The sequence below is a fragment of the Pistacia vera genome, unplaced genomic scaffold (genome assembly GCF_008641045.1).
Source record: "Pistacia vera cultivar Batoury unplaced genomic scaffold, PisVer_v2 Contig183, whole genome shotgun sequence".
Classification (NCBI taxonomy): domain Eukaryota; kingdom Viridiplantae; phylum Streptophyta; class Magnoliopsida; order Sapindales; family Anacardiaceae; genus Pistacia; species Pistacia vera.
The window spans coordinates 420483-440755 of NW_022195927.1; the positions used below are offsets into that span (position 1 = coordinate 420483).

General features: G+C 34.2%; 4 protein-coding genes and 1 pseudogene across 4 annotated transcripts; all 5 read right to left on the reverse strand.

The window, feature by feature from the left end:
* Positions 1-1857, reverse strand: LOC116126754 (GDSL esterase/lipase At5g45910-like). Its single transcript, XM_031412421.1, has 5 exons — positions 1605-1857; positions 1148-1366; positions 912-1060; positions 539-815; positions 1-335 (listed from the first exon to the last, which is right to left on the reverse strand). Exons 1-5 carry the CDS (start codon positions 1837-1839, stop codon positions 112-114), a joined length of 1104 nt encoding a protein of 367 aa, XP_031268281.1. The 5' UTR covers positions 1840-1857; the 3' UTR covers positions 1-111.
* A 1836-nt stretch (positions 1858-3693) lies between these two features.
* On the reverse strand, positions 3694-5337 carry LOC116126732 (annotated as a pseudogene).
* A 1902-nt stretch (positions 5338-7239) lies between these two features.
* LOC116126744 (malate dehydrogenase, mitochondrial-like) lies at positions 7240-10797 on the reverse strand. The gene is made up of 7 exons (XM_031412410.1): positions 10403-10797; positions 10025-10198; positions 9748-9916; positions 9347-9408; positions 9115-9236; positions 8522-8639; positions 7240-7594 (listed from the first exon to the last, which is right to left on the reverse strand). The coding sequence occupies exons 1-7, from the start codon at positions 10679-10681 to the stop codon at positions 7454-7456; spliced, it is 1065 nt and encodes a 354-aa protein (XP_031268270.1). The 5' UTR covers positions 10682-10797; the 3' UTR covers positions 7240-7453.
* Positions 10798-12090: 1293 nt separating this feature from the next.
* On the reverse strand, positions 12091-16333 carry LOC116126738 (pyruvate decarboxylase 1). Its single transcript, XM_031412402.1, has 7 exons — positions 15563-16333; positions 15297-15460; positions 14268-14829; positions 13673-13761; positions 13464-13581; positions 12804-12992; positions 12091-12503 (listed from the first exon to the last, which is right to left on the reverse strand). Exons 1-7 carry the CDS (start codon positions 16037-16039, stop codon positions 12333-12335), a joined length of 1770 nt encoding a protein of 589 aa, XP_031268262.1. The 5' UTR covers positions 16040-16333; the 3' UTR covers positions 12091-12332.
* A 3405-nt stretch (positions 16334-19738) lies between these two features.
* On the reverse strand, positions 19739-20273 carry LOC116126758 (signaling peptide TAXIMIN 1-like). The gene is made up of 2 exons (XM_031412424.1): positions 20009-20273; positions 19739-19930 (listed from the first exon to the last, which is right to left on the reverse strand). Exons 1-2 carry the CDS (start codon positions 20128-20130, stop codon positions 19807-19809), a joined length of 246 nt encoding a protein of 81 aa, XP_031268284.1. The 5' UTR covers positions 20131-20273; the 3' UTR covers positions 19739-19806.

Sequence of the window (20273 nt, forward strand, 5' to 3'; positions counted from 1 at the left end):
AGAAACAAGTTACTTTTAAGACATGACCTAAAAATATTATAACTTATTATAATATGTATATATCTTTCATTGGATTGTTAAGGGGTAAATAAACATGATGGTAGTCCCTTTTTAATGTCGTGGTGGTCGAAGGGAAGGAGTAGAAAAACCGCCATTGATCAAACCACCGGCGATAGAGCGATAAGCAGCTTCAGTTAAGTGAATTCCATCCCAATTTGCAAAAGTGGATGGATCTTTACAAGCTTTCGATCCAATGTGACCGCACCTTGCTGAATTATTGAAATTGTATGGTCCACCTCCTCCACAGCAAGCTGTTAGCGTCCCCCCGGTAAATCCTGCATCAACATTTTATAAGCTAGCTATTACAAACACACAAAAGATAAAATTCAAAGGACTGATTTAGATCATAATTTAATGCAGGACCTCAGTGTCGATTCATTGATGACACGTTTGTTGAAGTTAGATGGAACCTATTTATTGCACCAGCAAAAGAACTGTTAAAGTTAGATGGCATAATTGGGTGTTACAGAACTCTCACCATATCTTTTAGGTGCATGATAGAGACGCTTGGCAGCACCATAATAGTCGGCGTAAATAATCTTAGTATGAGGATACTTTAGTCTCAATGTCTGCAATGCATCCTTGAGCTTATTGTTATGATACTTAGCAAAAGCATTGTATGCCTTTAAACACCCATTTCTTGGATCGTAATCGGCTTTGTTAGGGCTTCGAAACAAGGTCATGTATACAGCCGAGCACCCTACTGGCAAATTTCCTGGCACCACTAGCTCCACTGCCCCTTCTTCAATCAACATCTATCAAATTTTCCCAGAAAAATAAATATTAAAATGAAGAAAGGGAATAATAAAGAAGAATGATTAAAAGAAAAGATAGTAGTTTCATTCATATACACTGATGGCCTTAGTAATTGCTTCAACAACGAGAGGTACAGATGCTTTAAGTTGATTAATGTTTCCACCTACAAAAGCGGGGTAATTATAGTCATTTCCACCAATCTCTCCCACGAAAAACAGCGATTTCTTCAAGTAGTTGTCACACTCTGAGATGAAGCAAAAGTTCATTAAAAAAAAAAATAGTTAATATAAGTGAGAGTAATAACAGTTAATTAGGTTTTGGAAATTCAGACCTTGTTTGGTTGTACAAAGGGAGGTCTTGAGCTTCTTGAACCAACCAATCTGCACAGACAAGGAAGCATTTGTCCACAAAAGAGTTCCAAGTTTTTGCTCTTCAAAAAACTCTTTGCCAAGTGCGGTAGCTCCAGAAACAGCAAAGTTCACTCCATGTTGGAAACTTTGGGGTTTGTTTGCGAGATATGGTGGTAAATATGGCAACCCAAGTGCCTCAGCTACGTGCAATTAAATTATCAAGATAATTAATAATACAATCATGTTCTAAGAATAAACTGATAGTAATCCCGACGTGATTACTTTAAATAAATGACTAATAATGAGCTAATATTATCAGCTTAACAAAACGTTATTAGTCCCTTTTTTTACTTCTAATTTAATTAAGTTTAAATTTAGAGACTATATCTGAAATTTTCTACTAAATTCTGAAGATATCAAGGGGGAGATAAAGTATACCAACAAAATCAATGATAAGACGTCCATCTGAGCACCGCCCTGTCGAGTGTTTAAAGAAGGTTTCACCATAGGGAAGCTTTCCGATGACTGGAAATGCAAGGGCACCGGATAGAAGAAAATTGCCGGTGTCACTCAGAGAGTCACCGAAATTAAAGATTGCCTCATAACGTCGAGGACTTACTGATGAAACTGCAGGGACCAGGAAACACAAAGCAAAGAAGAGAAACAATTTCATGATGATATTGAAATGGAATATCACTATGCAAGTTAGATGTTATTGCTTTTAGAGTTTGAAAGCACAATGACCTATTAATCTGCCTCGACAACATAAAGGACAATCAGGGTGGAGCCTTAATTGCGAGGAGCCTTCAACCAGAAATGCGTCTTATTAAGGATTTTTATTTACTAGGGTAATTTTCATTATCTTCATTTTGGAAAAACTGTTTTCAGAAATTATCAAACTTATTTATGATTCTTAATAGTGCAAATTAATTTTAATTTTAATTTTATTTTCATATTACGAAACAGAATCAAATAATATATGCAATTATTATTGTACAATGACTGAATTACACAATTAACTATTTCTGGGTGGTCTAGTGGTTCGATAAGGATTCTTTGGTGTATTATTCAAGAGATCCTAGGTTTGAGTTTATCTTAGATTGCTAATAAGAGTAGCCACTAAAGCTCTGACCTGATCGGTAGTTTCAGAGTTCCGAGAAATTAATTAAAGTGTGCATAAACTAGTCCAGATATCCTCGGTCATTAAAACAAAAAAACAAAAACTGTTACACAATTAGTTGAAGTACTGGACCACGTAGACAAGTTGATTCATATTTTATTTACTCATTTCTCATTACCAACGTTAATACGACCAAAAGCTAAAATAGCCACTAGTAGTTGAAAGATGTTTAATCTGTCTATTAACGAAATTATTTACACTAATACTGGCTGTGCTTTGATTGCTGACTCCCATTTTATTATTGTAACTGCAGTTATTAACTTGCTATAAGATTATCAAAATCTTTGATTTAGTAGTTGGTGAGATGACAAGGACAATTTAACTGATGGATTTAACCTCAATTATTGATTACATNATATAAAACATGGGCTTCAATTGCTCTCTTTTCTTATTAGACTTGAAGCCCATTCTCATTATATTGGAGGCTTTAATGTTCGTTTCACATTGTAGCTTGCTCAGTACTGATAAACATCTTTATAGTTATAATCATTATAGATAGCGGTGAAATCAAATTAATTTTATTACTATAAGAAAGCTATAACTTAATAGAGGTATAGTTATAAAAATTATTATTTTGACTTAGTTATCATTAATATAGAGATAAAATATACACAATATTAATAATTAATTAATAGAGCATGTCCAATCCTAGATATAGACATTGATAAAAGAAATATATATTATTTCGTACCAAGAATCTCTAAACATGTTTGAGAATCTAGTCATAATTTGGCTTTAACAAAAAAATATTTATGTTAGCGAGTTATTACGTACCTGTTAAAAACGTGATAACAACTCTAAATCATAAATCATTATCCCAAACAACTTTAGATTTTATTTCATCTTAAATCTTTAATATAATATATCATATATTTTTTACAATATACAAATAATTATAACTATGTGGAAACAAGTTACTTTAAGACAGGACCTAAAAATATTATAACTTATTACAATGTGGAGTTTAATCTTATTTATAATTGACCAAAGTTAAAACCTGAATTTTTTATGATTATATAGAGATTATTCCTATTAAAGTATTATTATAGAGAGGTTTTACTGTATATCTTTTCTTTTTTCTCTGTTTTTTTAGGTTACTATCTTGACTATAAGCAATAATACATGTATAAAGAGAAATATGAGTATTTATTAATGGTTTGATGCCATAGGAGCTACACAAATCAATTAAGAAAATGTCTGCACATAAACATAATCACATAATGCTGAAATTCCATAAAATGACAATTGAAATATCTTTCATTGGATTGTTAAGAGGTAAATAAATATGATGGTAGTCCCTTTTTAATGTCGTGGTGGTCAAAGGTACGGGTGAAAAACCGCCATTGATCAACCACCGGCAATAGAGCGATAAGCGCCTTCAGTTAAGTGAATTCCACCCAATTTGCAAAAGTGGATGGATCTTTACAAGCTTTCGATCCAGTGACCGCACCTTGCTGAATTATTGAAATTGTATGGTCCACCTCCTCCACAGCAAGCTTTAGCGTCCCCCCGTAAATCCTGCATCAACATTTTATAAGCTACTATTACAAACCACAAAGTAAAATTCAAATTAGATCATAATTTAATGCAGGACCTCAGTGTCGATTCATTGATGACACGTTTGTTGAAGTTAGATGGAACCTATTTATTGCACCAGCAAAAGAACTGTTAAAGTTAGATGGCATAATTGGGTGTTACAGAACTCTCACCATATCTTTTAGGTGCATGATAGAACGCTTCCGCACCATAATAGTCGGCGTAAATAATCTTAGTATGAGGATACTTTAGTCTCAAGTCTGCAATGCATCCTTGAGCTTATTGTTATGATACTTAGCAAAAGCATTGTATGCCTTTAAACACCCTTTTCTTGGATCGTAATCGGCTTGTTAGGGCTTCGAACAAGGTCATGTATACAGCCGAGCACCCTACTGCAAATTTCCTGGCACCACCTCCACTGCCCCTTCTTCAATCAACATCTATCAATTTTCCCAGAAAAATGAATATTAAAATGAAGAAAGGGAATATAAAGAAGAATGATTAAAGAAAAATAGTAGTTTCATTCATATACACTGATGGCCTTAGTAATTGCTTCAACAACGAGAGGTACACAGATGCTTTAAGTTGATTAATGTTTCCACCTACAAAAGCGGGTAATTATAGTCATTTCCACCAATCCTCCCACGAAAAACAGCGATTTCTTCAAGTAGTTGTCACACTCTGGATGAAGCAAAAGTTCATTTAAAAAAAAAAAAAAAAAAGTAAGTTAATATAGTGAGGTAATAACAGTTATTAGGTTTTGGAAATTCAGACCTTGTTTGGTTGTACAAAGGGAGGTCTTGAGCTTCTTGAACCAACCAATCTGCACAGACAAGGAAGCATTTGTCCACAAAGAGTTCCAAGTTTTTGCTCTTCAAAAAATCTTTGCCAAGTGCGGTAGCTCCAGAAACAGCAAAGTTCACTCCATGTTGGAAACTTGGCCTTTGTTTAGTGCGAGATATGGGGTAAATATGGCAACCCAGTGCCTCAGCTACGTGCAATTAAATTATCAAGATTATTAATAATACAATCATGTTCTAAGAATAAACTGATAGTAATCCCGACGTGATTACTTTAAATAAATGACTAATAATGAGCTAATATTATCAGCTAACAAAATGTTTTAGTCCCTTTTTTTACTTTTATTTAATTAAGTTAAATTTAGAAACTATATCTGAAATTTTCTACTAAATTCTGAAGATATCAAGGGGGATATAAAGTATACCAACAAAACATGATAAAACGTCCATCTGAGCACCGCCCTGTCGAGTGTTTAAAGAAGGTTTCACCATAGGAGCTTTCCGATGACTGGAAATGCAAGGGCACCGGATAGAAGAAAATGCCAGTGTCACTCAGAGAGTCACCGAAATTAAAGATTGCCTCATAACGTCGAGGACTTACTGATGAAACTGCAGGACCAGGAAAACACAAAGCAAAGAAGAGAAAAATTTTCATGATGATAATGAAATGGATATCACTATGCAGTTAATGTTATTGCTTTCAGAGTTTGAAAGCAATGTCCTATTAATCTGCCTCGACGACATAAAGGACAATCAGGATGGAGCCTTAATTGCGAGAAGCCTTCAACCAGAATTGCGTCTTATTAAGGATTTTTAATTATAGGTAATTTTCATTATCTTCATTTTGGAAAAACTGTTTTCAGAAATTATCAAACTTATTTATGATTCTTAATAATGCAAATTAATTTTAATTTTATTTTCATATTACGAAACAGAATCAAATAATATATGCAATATTGTACAATGACTGAGTTACTAACTACTATCTTTGGGTGGTCGAATGGTTCGATAAGACTCTTTAATATATTACTCAAGAGATCTTGAGTTCGAGTTTATCTTTGATTGCTAATAAAAATACTCATTAAGCTTTTACCTGATCGGTAGTTCTAGAGTCCCAAAAAATTAGTTGAAATATACATATATTGGTTCGGATACCCCGATCATTAAAAAAAAAAAAAAAAGGTTACACATTAGTTGAAGTACTGACCATGCACGTGACAAGTTGATTCATTTTTTATTTACTCATTTCTCATTACCAACGTAATACGACCAAAGCTAAAATAGCCAGTATTAGTCGAAAGATGATGTTTGATCTTTCTATAACGAATTTTACACTACTGGCTGTGCTTTGATTGCTGACTCCCATTTTATTAGTAACTGCAGTTATTAACTTGCTATAAGATTATCAAAATCTTTGATTTAGTAGTAGTGAAATGACAAGGACAATTTAACTGATTGATTTAACCTCAATTATTGATTACAGTATACGCTGGAGTATTACTATATCCATATTTGCTATGACAACTCAGAATTTTCATTACTTTGTGGCTATGATCCAAGCTGGACTTGACAATATTTATGTTCTTCAACTCTGGTAGTTGAGGCATTCAACTAAATTAGTTGAAAGTTCAAAAAGAAAGAGGCATTAATTAAAGAAACGTACTAAATCTTGATGTAACCTTCAATTACTTCTTCTTCTTTTGTGTATTGTTGACATGCCAGATCCAAGTTCAATACCAGTTTTTGCTTTATTGATCGCTTTTTCCAGGAGGGGAGCCTGAGTGTTATATTGTATATATGAACTGCTTGCAATCAAACGAAGATATAATAATAATATGAATTTATTATTATATTCGATTATTTCAACCAAGAAAATAACCTTTTAATCAATTATCAAATATATTTCATTGATTTTTGGAATGTTTTGCAGCAAAACAAATACAGGAATAATATATAATTCTGAATTGTTTGAAATTAGAAAGGTGAACATACGGAATGGATTTAGTGACTAATAAAAGCTCATTGCAGCTTTGTAATAAAAAATCTGGATGTATAAACAAAACTTATAAAGATTTATGTACAAACTGATGTGAATATAATAAGTTTGACTTTTTGTATTCACTCTTTTATTTATTTTCTACCACATCAGTTTGTATATAAATCTTTGTAAAAAATTATTTATATAAATAGCATTACTGTTGTAATAAACTCACAAAAAATTCTCCAGTTTTCTCATGCTGAATCAATAGACTGAAGAAGGTTCACCTTCCAACTTTACTAAGTGAATTTGAAGCAAGAAATTAAATTAGTTTCAAATTTTATTTACTAACTTCCAATGATTATCAAACCAAAGATACGGTAAAGTTTCAATGATTCTCAGATCAATGATGAAATATGCACCAATGCATACTTGATTACAAGAAAAAAAACACCCTACTCCAGAAAGCCTAATAATATTGACCAAGAAACTCGATAAGTAACTGTAGTACAACATTAGCTTTCTGAGGAAATATGGCCTGTCCAAGAATACCAAACCGTAGAACTAACAATTTAGAAGTGTAAGCAGAATACAAACAGGCCTCAAAATTTTATTAATGGAATGGGATCTCTGAGTTCAAACTTCAAAGCTTAGTTCGCTTTATGCAGGTAGATTCTGCAACTCCAGCAACAAGGAAATTATTTTGAGTACATGATTCTCTTTAAGAATACCAAAAATTTGATAACTGTCTTAGAAAGGACTATCGGCCCTAAAAATCTTGTAACTTACCCATCTAACTTTGGTTGGCAAACTTAATTCCCTTCTCTATAGATGATTTAAGCTCTGGTTTGAGACTCTCAAGACCTTCCTTTTCATAGTCGGAAAGAGGACCCAACCCAAGGACTTCCTCCACACCATTCTTTCCCAGCCTTACCTGCAGTATTAATAAGCAACAAAGTAAGTATATTGTGATTCATTTGCTCTCAAGACAGGCAAGCTGTCAATTTAGTTACTAGTAACACAACAAAAAACCAAGGATGCAAGATTTTATATAAAGATTGGAGGCTGCACTTTAATATTGGAAGTTACACAATATTTGTTCATGATTATTACTCGACTTGATATATTTTTTTTTAAATCATTAACTCCCTTTGTCACATTCCCATGCTTTTCAACTGCCAATATAGATGTCACAAAATTTAAAATATTATGAGTGTTAATTTCCAATCTTAAGAAAGGTATCTACCCGCCAGCATTGGATTTATCATATTCTTGAGTTCAAATTTCATAACATAGCCTTGCATTCACAATTATATGCCAACCCATGCTAATAAGTACAGATCAGATTAATAAGTTTTCAGACAGATATATTGCCAAACTCATTACCAGTCTCCGTCAGTTCAAAATCGATCCATTTAATAATCCTCAGAATTAAACTAATCATATGGTAATTAAAAAGGAAAAAGCATGGCCATTAATATCATGATCGGCAAAATCTGAAATTCATGAGAATATATTTGCTACTTCTCAAACTTCCTATTCCAATTTACATGAACGGAGATAAATGTAACAGTAAAATAATAAGATATGGCATCCAGGTAAAGAACACAGAGCCAGAAAATGTGGTATGCACACTATTGTTGGCATGGTAAGTTTAAAACATACACTCAAAAGGAAACTGTATGCACCTGTACATACATAAACAATTAATTTTACCACAAACAACAAATGGCCACTAATAAACATAAAATGCTAGACAGATCAAAACCTGAATCACATAAACAACCTCAGGCTTGTAAGGAATCAAATAAATAACATAATGCAGAAAGCTTTAAAATTTAAACACCACAAAGTCAATCACCTTAGAAGCAAAGAAAGGTAATTCAGTGACGCTCGATTGCACAAAAGAGCATTCCACAATGTCTGGAACTCCGTTAAGCCCCTTCAAGCAAGCATCAGCAAAAATGGCTCCAGCATAGCTGTAAAATTTATGACCACTCAACTTTCAATGGCACAAAACAGAAAACTTCAAAATCTTTGGAAAGATAAGTAAGTGTTTGCGCCCTATAAGTGACAGAAAAAAGGAATTCACATTTTAATCCAACACATCTATGAGGATTGATGGAGCGTACATTGTTCACATAAACACAGACAGTTAAACCTCATAAAATACCTCTTTTCCTTCACTAATAAATTCAAGCAGCAGTTCTTACCATCGATACTTGAGGTAGGGAATCATTTTTGTTTTTAAATAAACAGTGCTGGTACATTTACAGATTTAGAGATTTACCTCCTTCAGTATACTACTCTTAATTGTGATTTATATTTTTATGAAAGAAAAACACATCTCAACTCATAGTAATCAATGTAATGTCCAATAAACATCCTTATATCAAATGAGAAAGGGAAAGCACCTAGTTATACAAAACAAAACAGAGGTATATCCAGACTTACGCCATTGATAGTGTCGCAGATCCCTTTCCAGCCTTTGCTTCAACAACTTCTGTGCCTCCGTCCTGAGTCCTCTTAGTGAGAGCCGTAATAACTTCATCAGACAAATTAGCTTTAGGGGTGGCCTATTATTGTTCCAAAAAGGCAAAAGAACTTAAGTCAAGCAAACAAAAAAATCCCAAATATATTTAATTAATGCAAATAGGAACAATAAGAAAGGGAGCATGAGAAATACTTGAGAGAAGAGAGGGAGAATGGTTATGCCTGCATGGCCTCCAACCACAGGCACATTAACCTCTGCAACATGTAGAGAAAGGGAAAAATATACAAGTCAAACACAAGCCACAAGAATTTCCATACCATAACTCATCACCTTAAATATGCACTTAACTGCTGATAAATTGGGTAGAAAGTCGAAAGTATATAAAAAGAAAAAAAAGCCTTGCACATTAGTCCATTATAATTTTAGAAGAAAAGAAAAACTCTTGGGTTATAAGCAAAAACAAGGTTAAAATATTTTTTAAAAATTTCACCTCAACACACAAATCTCCCCTATTCTAGGAAGTTCTCAACAACCACAAAGAAACAAACAGATGAAAATCAAAAGAACCTCTAAAATAAAGAAAATAAGCATACCAGCAACTGGTACGTTAGCCTTGCCAGCATAAAAAGTTTTAGCTCTAACCACATCAAGTGTAGTTACACCAAACAACTTCTTCTCATCATAGGTTCCAGCCTTCTTGAAAACCTCCGCAGCAATTGGAACAGTGGAGTTCACCGGATTGCTAATCATATTAACCAACGCCTAAACCCATCCAAGATTTAATACAAAATAATTTAAATAATTAATATAACCAACACATAGGCGCTACAAGACGAAAAAACCAAAACGAAAACAAAGTGAGTGACTCACATTGGGGCAGTACTTAGAAATAGCAATGCACAAGGATTTGACAATGCCAGCATTGATATTGAAGAGATCATCACGAGTCATTCCCGGCTTTCTTGGAACACCAGCTGGAATAACCACAACATCCGACCCTTCTAAAGCTTTACCTAGGTGTTCTTCACCAGCGAAACCAGCAACCTAAAAGAAAACGACCCCGAAATTAAGCAAATCAAATCAAAATATTAAACTCAATAAAGTAAAGAGCTTTGATATTCACAGATCTTGAATCCTAAAAGCTTTGAACTTTAAATCTCCTTGAAAAATAAATCAAATTCCATAAATTCACACTAGAAAAACAAAGTGAAGAAAAGGGATTCCACAACTTTTAAATTGGATAGATACCTGGGCGCGGGAGTTGATGTGGCTGACATCAGCGGCGACACCAGGAGTGTTGGCGATATCATAGAGTGAGAGAGATGAGACGAGAGGGTTGAGTTTCATAAGAAGAGATAGTGGCTGACCGATCCCTCCTGCTGCACCCAAGATGGTAACCTTGCGTTCGGGATGTGCGCCAGTGGAGTAGCATGATCGGCGGAGGAGATGAGAGGGAGTGGATGGAGTTGATGAAGCAGCACTTCTCCTCAAAGCTGCTCCGACAGATCTCAACATGGCTGTCTTCATTTCGATTGGGAAAGCAAAGTAGAGAGTGAAGATCCGAGTTGAAAGAAGGGAAATGGGATCAAAATAAAGTAGTGGTTATCGAGGACTCCGCTACTGAAATGAGCAAAGGCAAAATGTAAATGTATTGTCATTTTCAGCTTTAAAGTGTACTACTTTTCCATTTTTTTTGGTTTTTAAATAAAAAGTTAAAAAGAAAAATGATTCTAAAAAATAATATATGGCATGATCCCTGTTGGGTTACTTGGAAGACTTGAAATAAATTTAATTATTTGTTTTTGTTTAAAAGATGTCAGATGTTCATCAAAATCTATGATTCAATATTAGGGAGATTTTAATTTTTATTAATGTATTACAAATTTAAGAAGTATAGTAAAAGATTGTCAAGAATTCTTGACTTCAAACCCTTACGACTATTAATAAGAAGTAGTCATTAGAAATTATTTAACTGTTAACTTTAGAGTCTTAAAAGATTAATTGAGTTATGTAAAAACTAGTTCAAACATCCAAAACCAAACCCGAAAAAGGAAAAAAAAAAGGTCAAATATTGTACGTTGGTGTAACCAACTTTCAAAAACCATATATGAGAAACATGAGTTACCGAACGTGCAGCAAAGGGAGAGAGGGCGGCATGTCCCTCTATCAAACACATACTGCCAATGAGGCCCTGACAAGAGACATGTATGATTTACTTGTATTCACAAAATGGTCAAAATTCGGCAGAAATTTCATCAAATTACCCTGTAAAAAAAAAAAAAAAGAAAAGAACAATCACTAATTTATATTCATCCTCATTTCTGTGTTTGTTCTATAATTCCAACTGCAACAAACAACCTATGCTAAATCAGACAACAGACAACCTAGATTCAAGCACATGTATAATATTTTCCAATCCCTTGTTCTGAATTGCAGTTGTATCCACCTCAAACATAAAATGTATCACCAAATGCTTCAAAATGTCTGACAGCAAGTTTTATTGGTACTTTGACAGTTGAGTGTGTATTGTCAATCAATAACAATCAATTCCACAAAATGATTGACAAATTTCGTGCAGCTATTGAGGAACCATTCTGTCCTTTCTTTTGTTTTCTAGCAGTCGTTCTAAAATAAAATTCTAAAGCATTATCGAAATATGGAGGGCTGCTACTGCCTACTGGGATCCGAGGTGCTCTTTGCTGCGGAAAGCTTGCAAGTATCTACTGATAAATAATGTTGTGTGACCTCTAGATGGGTAAAGCTCCATGGAAACCATGCAAGCAGTATTCATATGTATATTACTGATTTGTAACGTCTCCTAAGAACTTCAGCAAATAAGAAGGTTCAGAACTTAAAGTTTGCAGCAAGATGGAGTCACCTTAATTCCATAACCTTATTTTTTGATTACATTTTCAATTATAGACAACAAACATTCATGTTTCATCAGAATACAAAACTTAAAATCATCTCAGCCTCAGCCACATAAACATTGACATACAATAGTTACATCATCACTAGAGTTAAGCCGAATGCTGAAACCAGATTGGTAGGAAAAACATCTAAAACAAGCAGCTCTCTTCTCACTTATTTTTAGCTGTGTGATAAGTACAGGATTGAAGCTCATTGTACTACTACAGTAAGGACCAGCATAATTCTGAATCCTTAAAACCTCGAAGTGCTACTGTGGATTTGGAGGGCGGCTGTTGGCAGCTGAAACTCGGGATCCCCACTCCAGTAGCTCTTTGCTGGTGTCATCCTTATGCGCAAAAACTTCAATAAAACATAATGAATCTTTATGTTCTCCTGTTGCTTTATCAATTGCTTCCATTAGTTCATCCTCAGTATGTACCTGTATTTTACAACTGAATAAATTACTCTACTCTAAAAGCAAGCATTGCTATAGATTTTTAGGTGTAGATTGCATCTTGCTATTCATTAGATAAGAAAACATTATATATCTTCAAACAGAGGATGAATCTTTGGAACTTGCCAAGAATTCAAAACTATTCTATTGCAATGAAGAAGATGAAGTAGTAGGTCCATGAGGTGAGTAGTTTTAAGAAAACAAATTCTCGTACATTGATCAATTTCTAGTCCAGATAAATCATGATTGAATAAAATAGAAGAAATTAATTTTAATTTTGCTAACCTTGACAGTCCAGCATTTGCCTTCTCCATTATGAATGGCATTGATCAGGCCTGTATAATCCCAGTTCTTAATCACATTGTAAGGGCCATCATGAATTTCTACTTCAATTGTATAACCCCCATTGTTTATGAGGAATATAATGCTCTTTTGTCCACATCGGATCATTGTTGAAATATCCTGAGCTGTTACCTGAATTGAAGCAATGCAACATTAGTTACTCAGCATAATTGAAACCTTAAAAAGAAAATAAAATCAGCAATTTATAAGTCAAAATCAAAATGTTAAATGCATCAATTTCAATGAACCATTCAAATTTTATAATTGGACCAGTGTCCAAATCATGTCTATTTCTGTTGCAGTGGCAGTGTATTAGCATATGCTTTTAGAACCATGTAACCATTGTAACACTTTCCCCTTCTTTATTGTTTGTCAGCTAAATACAGAGCAACTGTATATAATAAGAGGAGATATAATTGTTTCAGATCTTATGAAAGTTTATGAGGTGAAATTGGTCTCTTTAATTAATAAGGGCTGTTCTTTATTGGCAAAAACTGTCCCTTGCATCACAATGCATTCCTATTAAAAGTTTTTGTGTTAGTGCCACTCAAAAGTGCCGAGGTGCTTCCTGTTATAAAGTTTCTAACAAATTTTGTCACCCACCTGGAAACTCCCATCACCAATGCAAGCAATCACACGCTTGTCTTTAGCAGCCTGAGCATATCCTAGAGTAGCGCCTACTGACCAGCCAATAGATCCATACTGCATCTGAAATTCATATCTGAATACAATAAATAATGAAAAATTAGCAGTCCGCCAACCAATAAACAAATAGTTATTCAAATGCACTCCTAAATAAAATCCTCACTTACCCACAATTCTCAGGGAGGTGGAGTTTCTGACAGTTAAACCACGAGTCTCCAGTTTCAGCAATTACTGCTGTATCTCCACTTAGCATTGCCTGATTAACAAGTTAAACTTATGATCTTTTGTTGTAATTTCTTAAATGGCAATAAATGATTACACTAAACTAAACTTAGACAAGAGAAACCCCAAGATATCACAGAGGAAGTAACCTTCCTTCACAAGGATGGTTCAACAAAAGGGCAAAGGATAGACTGGCCACAAACCTAGATGGGCATGGGATATGATGGTGACAACCTAGCCAGACCTAGGACCTTAACTCACATTAGAATCATTTTCTCCACCAAACACAAAAGTGAAAAGGGAAAAGGGAAAAGTTCAAGGCCAATTAGAAGGCAAATCTTCTTTGCCTGTACAATTAGTATCAAGAGGTCATAAATGCAAGCCCAACCATATCAGTATTGGGCAAGAAGACCTTTGACAAATTTATTAATCTTATGTATATTCATCCCTTCACAGACCTCTATTGCCTTCTAAAAGGTTTAATACCCCCCACACAAATTCTGACATACATAAACTTTCATATCATGATATACGCATTACCTGAATGTGTTTGAAGAGAACATTGACTCTAAGAGGCTCATCTTGCACGCGCTTCAGTGGGACGCCTGAAGGGACGAAGATTCGACGGTAATTCTCAAGGGCAGTGCTGTTTTTCTTTAGTTTCTTGGCCAATGCACTTAAGAAGTCAGCCATGAAAACCCAGCCAAGAGAAGGACCATTGCCTATAGTCACACGATTAGGCTGCACTATGATTGTTTTCTCCTTCTTGATAAGCAATGAGTAACCAACAGAGCTGTAATCATTGAAGATGGGACCAACAAAAACATAGGCATCAGCAGACTCCACTATCTCCCCACAGAAGCTGGTACTGACCGCACCCCAATATGTCCCAATGAACTGTGGGTGATGCTCTGGAACCATCCCTTTACCAGATGGCATAACAGCTACTGGATATCCACTAGCATCTGCAAGCTCTATAAAGGCCTCTTGCGCCTTCGCCACCCTTAGCTTGGGCCCAGCCACAATAACTGGCTTCACAGCTTTATTCAAGAAATCAGCAGTTGCTTCCACAGCTGCTTCTAGCCCTAACTGATTGCTTACCCTGCATCATAAGTAAAGTATGGTCACTTGTTGAAATCTCTGTTTCTCAATATTACAGCAATGTTCATTCATCTGATTACAGAGACGCAGTTCCATTCAAACTAAACATCACAAAACATAAAAGACATTTTCTTAGAAACTGATTAAATATATGATAGAACATATTACTTATTCAGCATCAGAACTTACTTATCCTAACTAACAAGGTTGAAAAACCAACACAATTTAATTTAGAGATCAAAATTCTAATTTGTTAAATTATCATTAAGCCCTCCTTATGCTACCACACAAAAATCCACCATCTGCATTTACACTGGGGTAAGTATCTTATGTGTCAACAACTTCAAAATTCCATCGAAACTAATTGGAAAGAACATATATTTGACCACAAACATATAGAGCATGACATAAGGATCAAATCCAAATAAACTTAGAAACATAAAACTAATAATGAGAGAGAATCCATACTTGGGAGCCAGATAGAATGGCACAGGATCCCTAGCAAAAGTGGGATGTGGAATTCCAGGCAAATTACAGCCTATACTGATATAAGCCGGTTTGCTTTCCTTCAAAGCAGTTGAAATTGCCGTGTCAATAAGCTCATGTGCATCATCTAAGTTATTAACCACAGCCTGAAACAACATACATAATCACATTAATTCCACAATCATCTAACACTATACATAATTGAATTAGTGATCCATAACCATAATCCATGTTAAAGTGAAAATTACCTGAGTACATGTGACGGTTTGAAAACACCTAAGCTCTTGGGAAAAATCCGGCAACCCAATTGTATGATGCAAGATCCTGTTTGTTCCATAATCGTTAGAGTTAGGCCCACCAACTATACATATCACTGGCAAATTCTCACTGTAAGCACCGGCTATAGCATTCAGCACACTAAGTCCACCCACCGTGAACGTCACCACGCATGCGCCCACACCCTTGGCACGTGCGTACCCATCAGCAGCATACCCGGCGTTGAGCTCGTTACAGCACCCAACCAAATTCAACTCTGGCTCGGCTATAAGATGATCCAAGAGTGTCAAGTTGAAGTCACCAGGAACTGAGAAGACATCTCTCACACCAATCTCAACTAGCCGCCGAGCAAGGTGGCGTCCAAGAGTGCCGCTGTAGGCAGCAGGCGGGACCTGAGGCGGAGCCGAGCTGGGTTGAGCGACTGAACCGATGTTGTTTGCAGTTTCCATGGAAAATTGCAATACAAAGTAGGAATGAAGATCGTTTGATTCAGAAGAATTCGATGATAAATTGAGAGTGGATCAGTAATGGGTTATTATATAAGGGTAGAAGTATTGGTATTATGAACTGTGGGCTGGTTTTGGAAGTGAAAAGGTGGTGCAAAAACAAATAAGAAAAGAAATTTCAATGCCCATAGGTAACGAAGACAACCAAAGGAGACAGTTTTGATAAAAATAATAGGCAAAAATATGGAGTGGGTACTGTTGTTGGTATTGTTTGAGGCATAAGCGTGGTTTTGCGACTGTTTGCTGTTGCTGGACGCTGGTTTAGGAAATTAATTAACATTTAATTGAAAGACTAAAGATGATTAGTGTACGTATGGGGGTATTAATATTATATAATAAAAATTGAAAGTAAAGGACCACCGCTGGAAAATACAAGTGGTGCTCACTTCCCAACGGTTGCGGGTCCAGAATGTTTGTCGGCTTTCGCGGCTCCGTCAACAACCAACTACTGAAAACTTTGAAAAATACTAAACCTAAGCGAAAAAGAAAAACAATATCAAGAATCGATGAGAAAAGATGGTAATACCACTATATTTTACTATTTAAATAAATCTACCAAGAATAAAATTTTTAATAAATGTGTTGGGTAAACTTTAAGTAAAACTTTATTTAATTTTAATTTTAATTATTACTTTTAAAGATTATAATATAATTTTTTATGATTTTAATAGGACATAGCTTAAGTTAAAATCAAACAAAACTTAAATCAAATAAACGTTACGTTAACTTTTAATGTAAATTAATAAAAAAATGTGAAATTTTCTTGATATAAATATAGATAATAACTCAAATTTCTTTAATAATTTTGAGCAGCTGAATAGTGATGTTTGAAATATAGAAAAGTGGTGGGTCAGGGTGAAGAATAATGTTTTTTAATATATAGCTAAGGTTATAATTTAGGAAAATATGTTCATTCTTAGACACAAAACACAAAATAAATTCATAAGATCCATGTCTTTTTCTCTCAAATTAAAATAAAAAATCTTTTCCCCCAAAAAAAAGAATTATGATTCAACTCTAAAATAAACTAAATTGAAATGAGTGATATACATACCTAAAACTGATATAACAGAATACGAAGCTAATTGTGACACCTTGAATAGTGAAAGCTTCAATTATTTCAGTCTTCAAAAGCTTTAAGAGCGAATTACATGAGAAAGAAAATGAGAGAATAAATAATTTTAAGAATAAAATCATAAAAAACTGGTGAAAACGTGGAAAAAAAAAAGTGATGAAAGTTTTAAATTTTTAATATGTTGTGAGTTTGTATAGAATATATTACTAACAAGTTTTTTTTGTGGACCTAGATATATGTATAATAGTTTTCATTTTATTTTAATTAAAAGATGGGTCTAAAATATATATTAATAGTAATTTTTCGTGGTTTATATATATATAAAAGAGTGGGCCTAAAGGGGCTGGAACCGCCCCTCGTTCTCAAGGAAGACGTCTTTGATTAATCTTAAGGTTGGCGAGTCAATGGACATACTTTTACAAGCAATTTAGAGTCTTTCATTTTCATATAACAGCTTTCACGTTTTCAGGAATTTGGGTGTTTTAAAGGTTAAGAGGATGAAGATCATCATAAAACACCCTTGACTTATCAACATAGGGCACGGGCTGACTCTAGGTACCGGTCTTTTACCACTTTCTAGGATTCGCCCTTTTCCTATGCGTGGATCAGAGATTCTGACTTTTGAGCTACAAGTTATATGCTTGCATTTACGCTTTGGATAAATTTGTGATTAACAAACTAATACTTTAGATTATAAACTCTAATTTATTTAATTTACTTTTTTATTCAAGGTGGTTTAATGTACAATAGATACTGTTCAAATAAACATAATCCCCCAATTCTATCAATCAAATGTGACCAACTATCCTATCAAGTCAAAAGATGCTTCATTTTTTTAATATTTTATATAATTACAAATTTATTTTCTAATTTCTTTGTATCTATAAACCTTTTTTTTTTTTTTTTTTTTTTAATCTCATTCAAGCCTTTAAAGAACTTAAAAATATAGTTTCTTTGATGGAGAAAGAATTTTACAAGGAATTATTATGTTACCAACAATTAGAATTGTAAGTGTGTTTGTTTTTCAATTTTTTCTTTTAATTTAAATTATATCTTTTAATTTTTTTTTATTTTTATTTTTTATGATTAAAGTGTCTAGGCCAGTTTGCATACACCTCAAATAATTTATCGGGACCTGAAACTACCAACTGGGTAAATGCTTTAGTGATCACCCTTATTAATAGCCGTACAAACTCGAACTCGAAAGACCATGTTAGATCTTTCTTTTGCTCTTTTATCATCAAGAGGACTCGAACTTGGGAGAGCATGTTAAATTCTTTTCTTAATCTTATACTATCAAATGATTCGAACTCAAAGGCTGTATGAGATCCCTATTTGCTTTTTTTAGCTAGTGGTGGTATATCTTTTCACTTTTAATCGTCATTCCCCGTACATCCCAACTTCCAAACTCATGTTTTCAATAAACAATCTTAAGAGGCTACAGCTGCCCTTTTTGACAAGAAGACTTAATTTCAATAATGAGTTAATTATTTTTTCAAAGATGGTTTTATATGTTTAATTTTAATTTCTCTTCAAATCTAAAAAAGATTTATTTTGGGGGAGAAGTATGATAAAATGGACAAATAGAATAAGGGAAGTGATCTTTACCCCCTTTTTTTTTTCTTTAACCCCTTAAACTTTGTGCTCGTCGACTCTGCTAATTGAGCGACTTTTGGAATGCACAACCATCCTTTTTAAGTCAGATTTCGACCAATCTTGTTCACCAAAATCAAACTTACCATCATCAAAAGACTCATCAGTCTCCTATTTTCAAAAGCCTCGATAGCCTTAACAGAGTTGGCAACAAAAAAATTGCAAACTCTAAAGAAAATGTATTTTGGATAATAACGAAATATTAACGGAATATAAACTTCGGATAGTAAAATTGTATTTTGAAACTTTTGGGTAGAGAAGTGTCATTAGGCTATACTTTGGTGGGAAAAAATCGTTAAACTCTAAAAAAAAAAAAAAAATATTCTTCTTAAACTTAAAAGTGGAATAATGAAGATGAGAAAGTGGTTTTGCTCAATAGAACCCACTGTTTTGGGTTACTAGCAGTCACACTTGGGAATAATGTTTAGGCCCATTTGAGCTATACAAAGTTTCAAGAGTTTTGGGTCATTATTTTGGACTAGTAATTAAATCGGCCCAATGTTGTACTTGTCCGTGAGTTTACTGTTCCATTCTGTTTCCCCAATGAATGATGAAATTTTATCTCCATTAAATAAACCAGGAGATCGAAAAATCATCCAAAAATTATTATAAATATATTACTATAAATTTGATATTCACAATTCAATACTGTATATAGTTAATAAATTTCTTCCCTTTCTTCTGGATACCACAAGAAATAACTATAAATTTAAGCCTGATATACGCAGATTCTTCACTTAATATCATGAATCTCCCGAAAAAGGTAGGACATTAAAATAAAAGTAAAATAAAATAAGTGTTTCAACTAATAAAAATATCAACTCTATATAGTATCAATAAATAAAAAATTATAATATGATATGAAATTTAGATGGGCTAGTAAACAAAAGAAACCCAAGTTCTAAAGTCAACTACACAAGAAGTGGTTGTAGAAAAAACAACAATGAATTTAATTATCAAGTGATGACCTTTGAATCCGGAACTAACAAGGAATCTGATCGGTGAACCACTTCATCACCAGAAAGGGAGCCTTGATCAGCCACAGCGCAAACTCCACTATTACAGTCACGCACAAGCAGCACGGACATATACAAGTCAACACCAACCTGCATCCCAAAAACAATCCATATGAATACAAATCGCAAAAGATAATAGAGATAGTAGACGAGAAAGCCGAAACTCACCCGACGATCCAAACAATGACTCCGACGAGAGAGAGGAGGAGAGCGAGGAAGGCAAAGGGCAGGCCCAAGAGGAAACCCAAAGGCCTGCATTTACAATCATCGTCACCACCACAGCAGCACATGCCTTCTTCTTTATGGGTTTAGTTTCTTGTAATTGTCTTAGCTATATTTATGCAACAAAGCTGACTGAGGGCGAGAGAAACTAGTTATAGAGAGACAAAGAAGTAGATGACGAGTTCGTATATATAATAATATGTGCCGTCTA

Excerpts from the sequence above, each read along its gene's own strand:
- LOC116126758 (XM_031412424.1), bottom strand. The coding sequence starts at position 20,130 with ATGTGCTGCTGTGGTGGTGACGATGATTGTAAATGCAGGCCTTTGGGT. Across the intron at positions 19,931-20,008 it reads GTCATTGTTTGGATCGTCGG|GTTGGTGTTGACTTGTATAT; the intron begins GTGAGTTTCGGC and ends TTTGGGATGCAG.
- LOC116126754 (XM_031412421.1), bottom strand. The coding sequence starts at position 1,839 with ATGAAATTGTTTCTCTTCTTTGCTTTGTGTTTCCTGGTCCCTGCAGTT. Across the intron at positions 1,061-1,147 it reads CCTTTGTACAACCAAACAAG|AGTGTGACAACTACTTGAAG; the intron begins GTCTGAATTTCC and ends GCTTCATCTCAG. Across the intron at positions 336-538 it reads TCATGCACCTAAAAGATATG|GATTTACCGGGGGGACGCTA; the intron begins GTGAGAGTTCTG and ends ATGTTGATGCAG.
- LOC116126738 (XM_031412402.1), bottom strand. The coding sequence starts at position 16,039 with ATGGAAACTGCAAACAACATCGGTTCAGTCGCTCAACCCAGCTCGGCT. Across the intron at positions 15,461-15,562 it reads AAACCGTCACATGTACTCAG|GCTGTGGTTAATAACTTAGA; the intron begins GTAATTTTCACT and ends ATGTTGTTTCAG. Across the intron at positions 13,582-13,672 it reads CACCTCCCTGAGAATTGTGG|ATATGAATTTCAGATGCAGT; the intron begins GTAAGTGAGGAT and ends TATTGTATTCAG.
- LOC116126744 (XM_031412410.1), bottom strand. The coding sequence starts at position 10,681 with ATGAAGACAGCCATGTTGAGATCTGTCGGAGCAGCTTTGAGGAGAAGT. Across the intron at positions 9,409-9,747 it reads GGCTAACGTACCAGTTGCTG|AGGTTAATGTGCCTGTGGTT; the intron begins GTATGCTTATTT and ends TACATGTTGCAG. Across the intron at positions 7,595-8,521 it reads TACCTTTCTTTGCTTCTAAG|GTAAGGCTGGGAAAGAATGG; the intron begins GTGATTGACTTT and ends TTAATACTGCAG.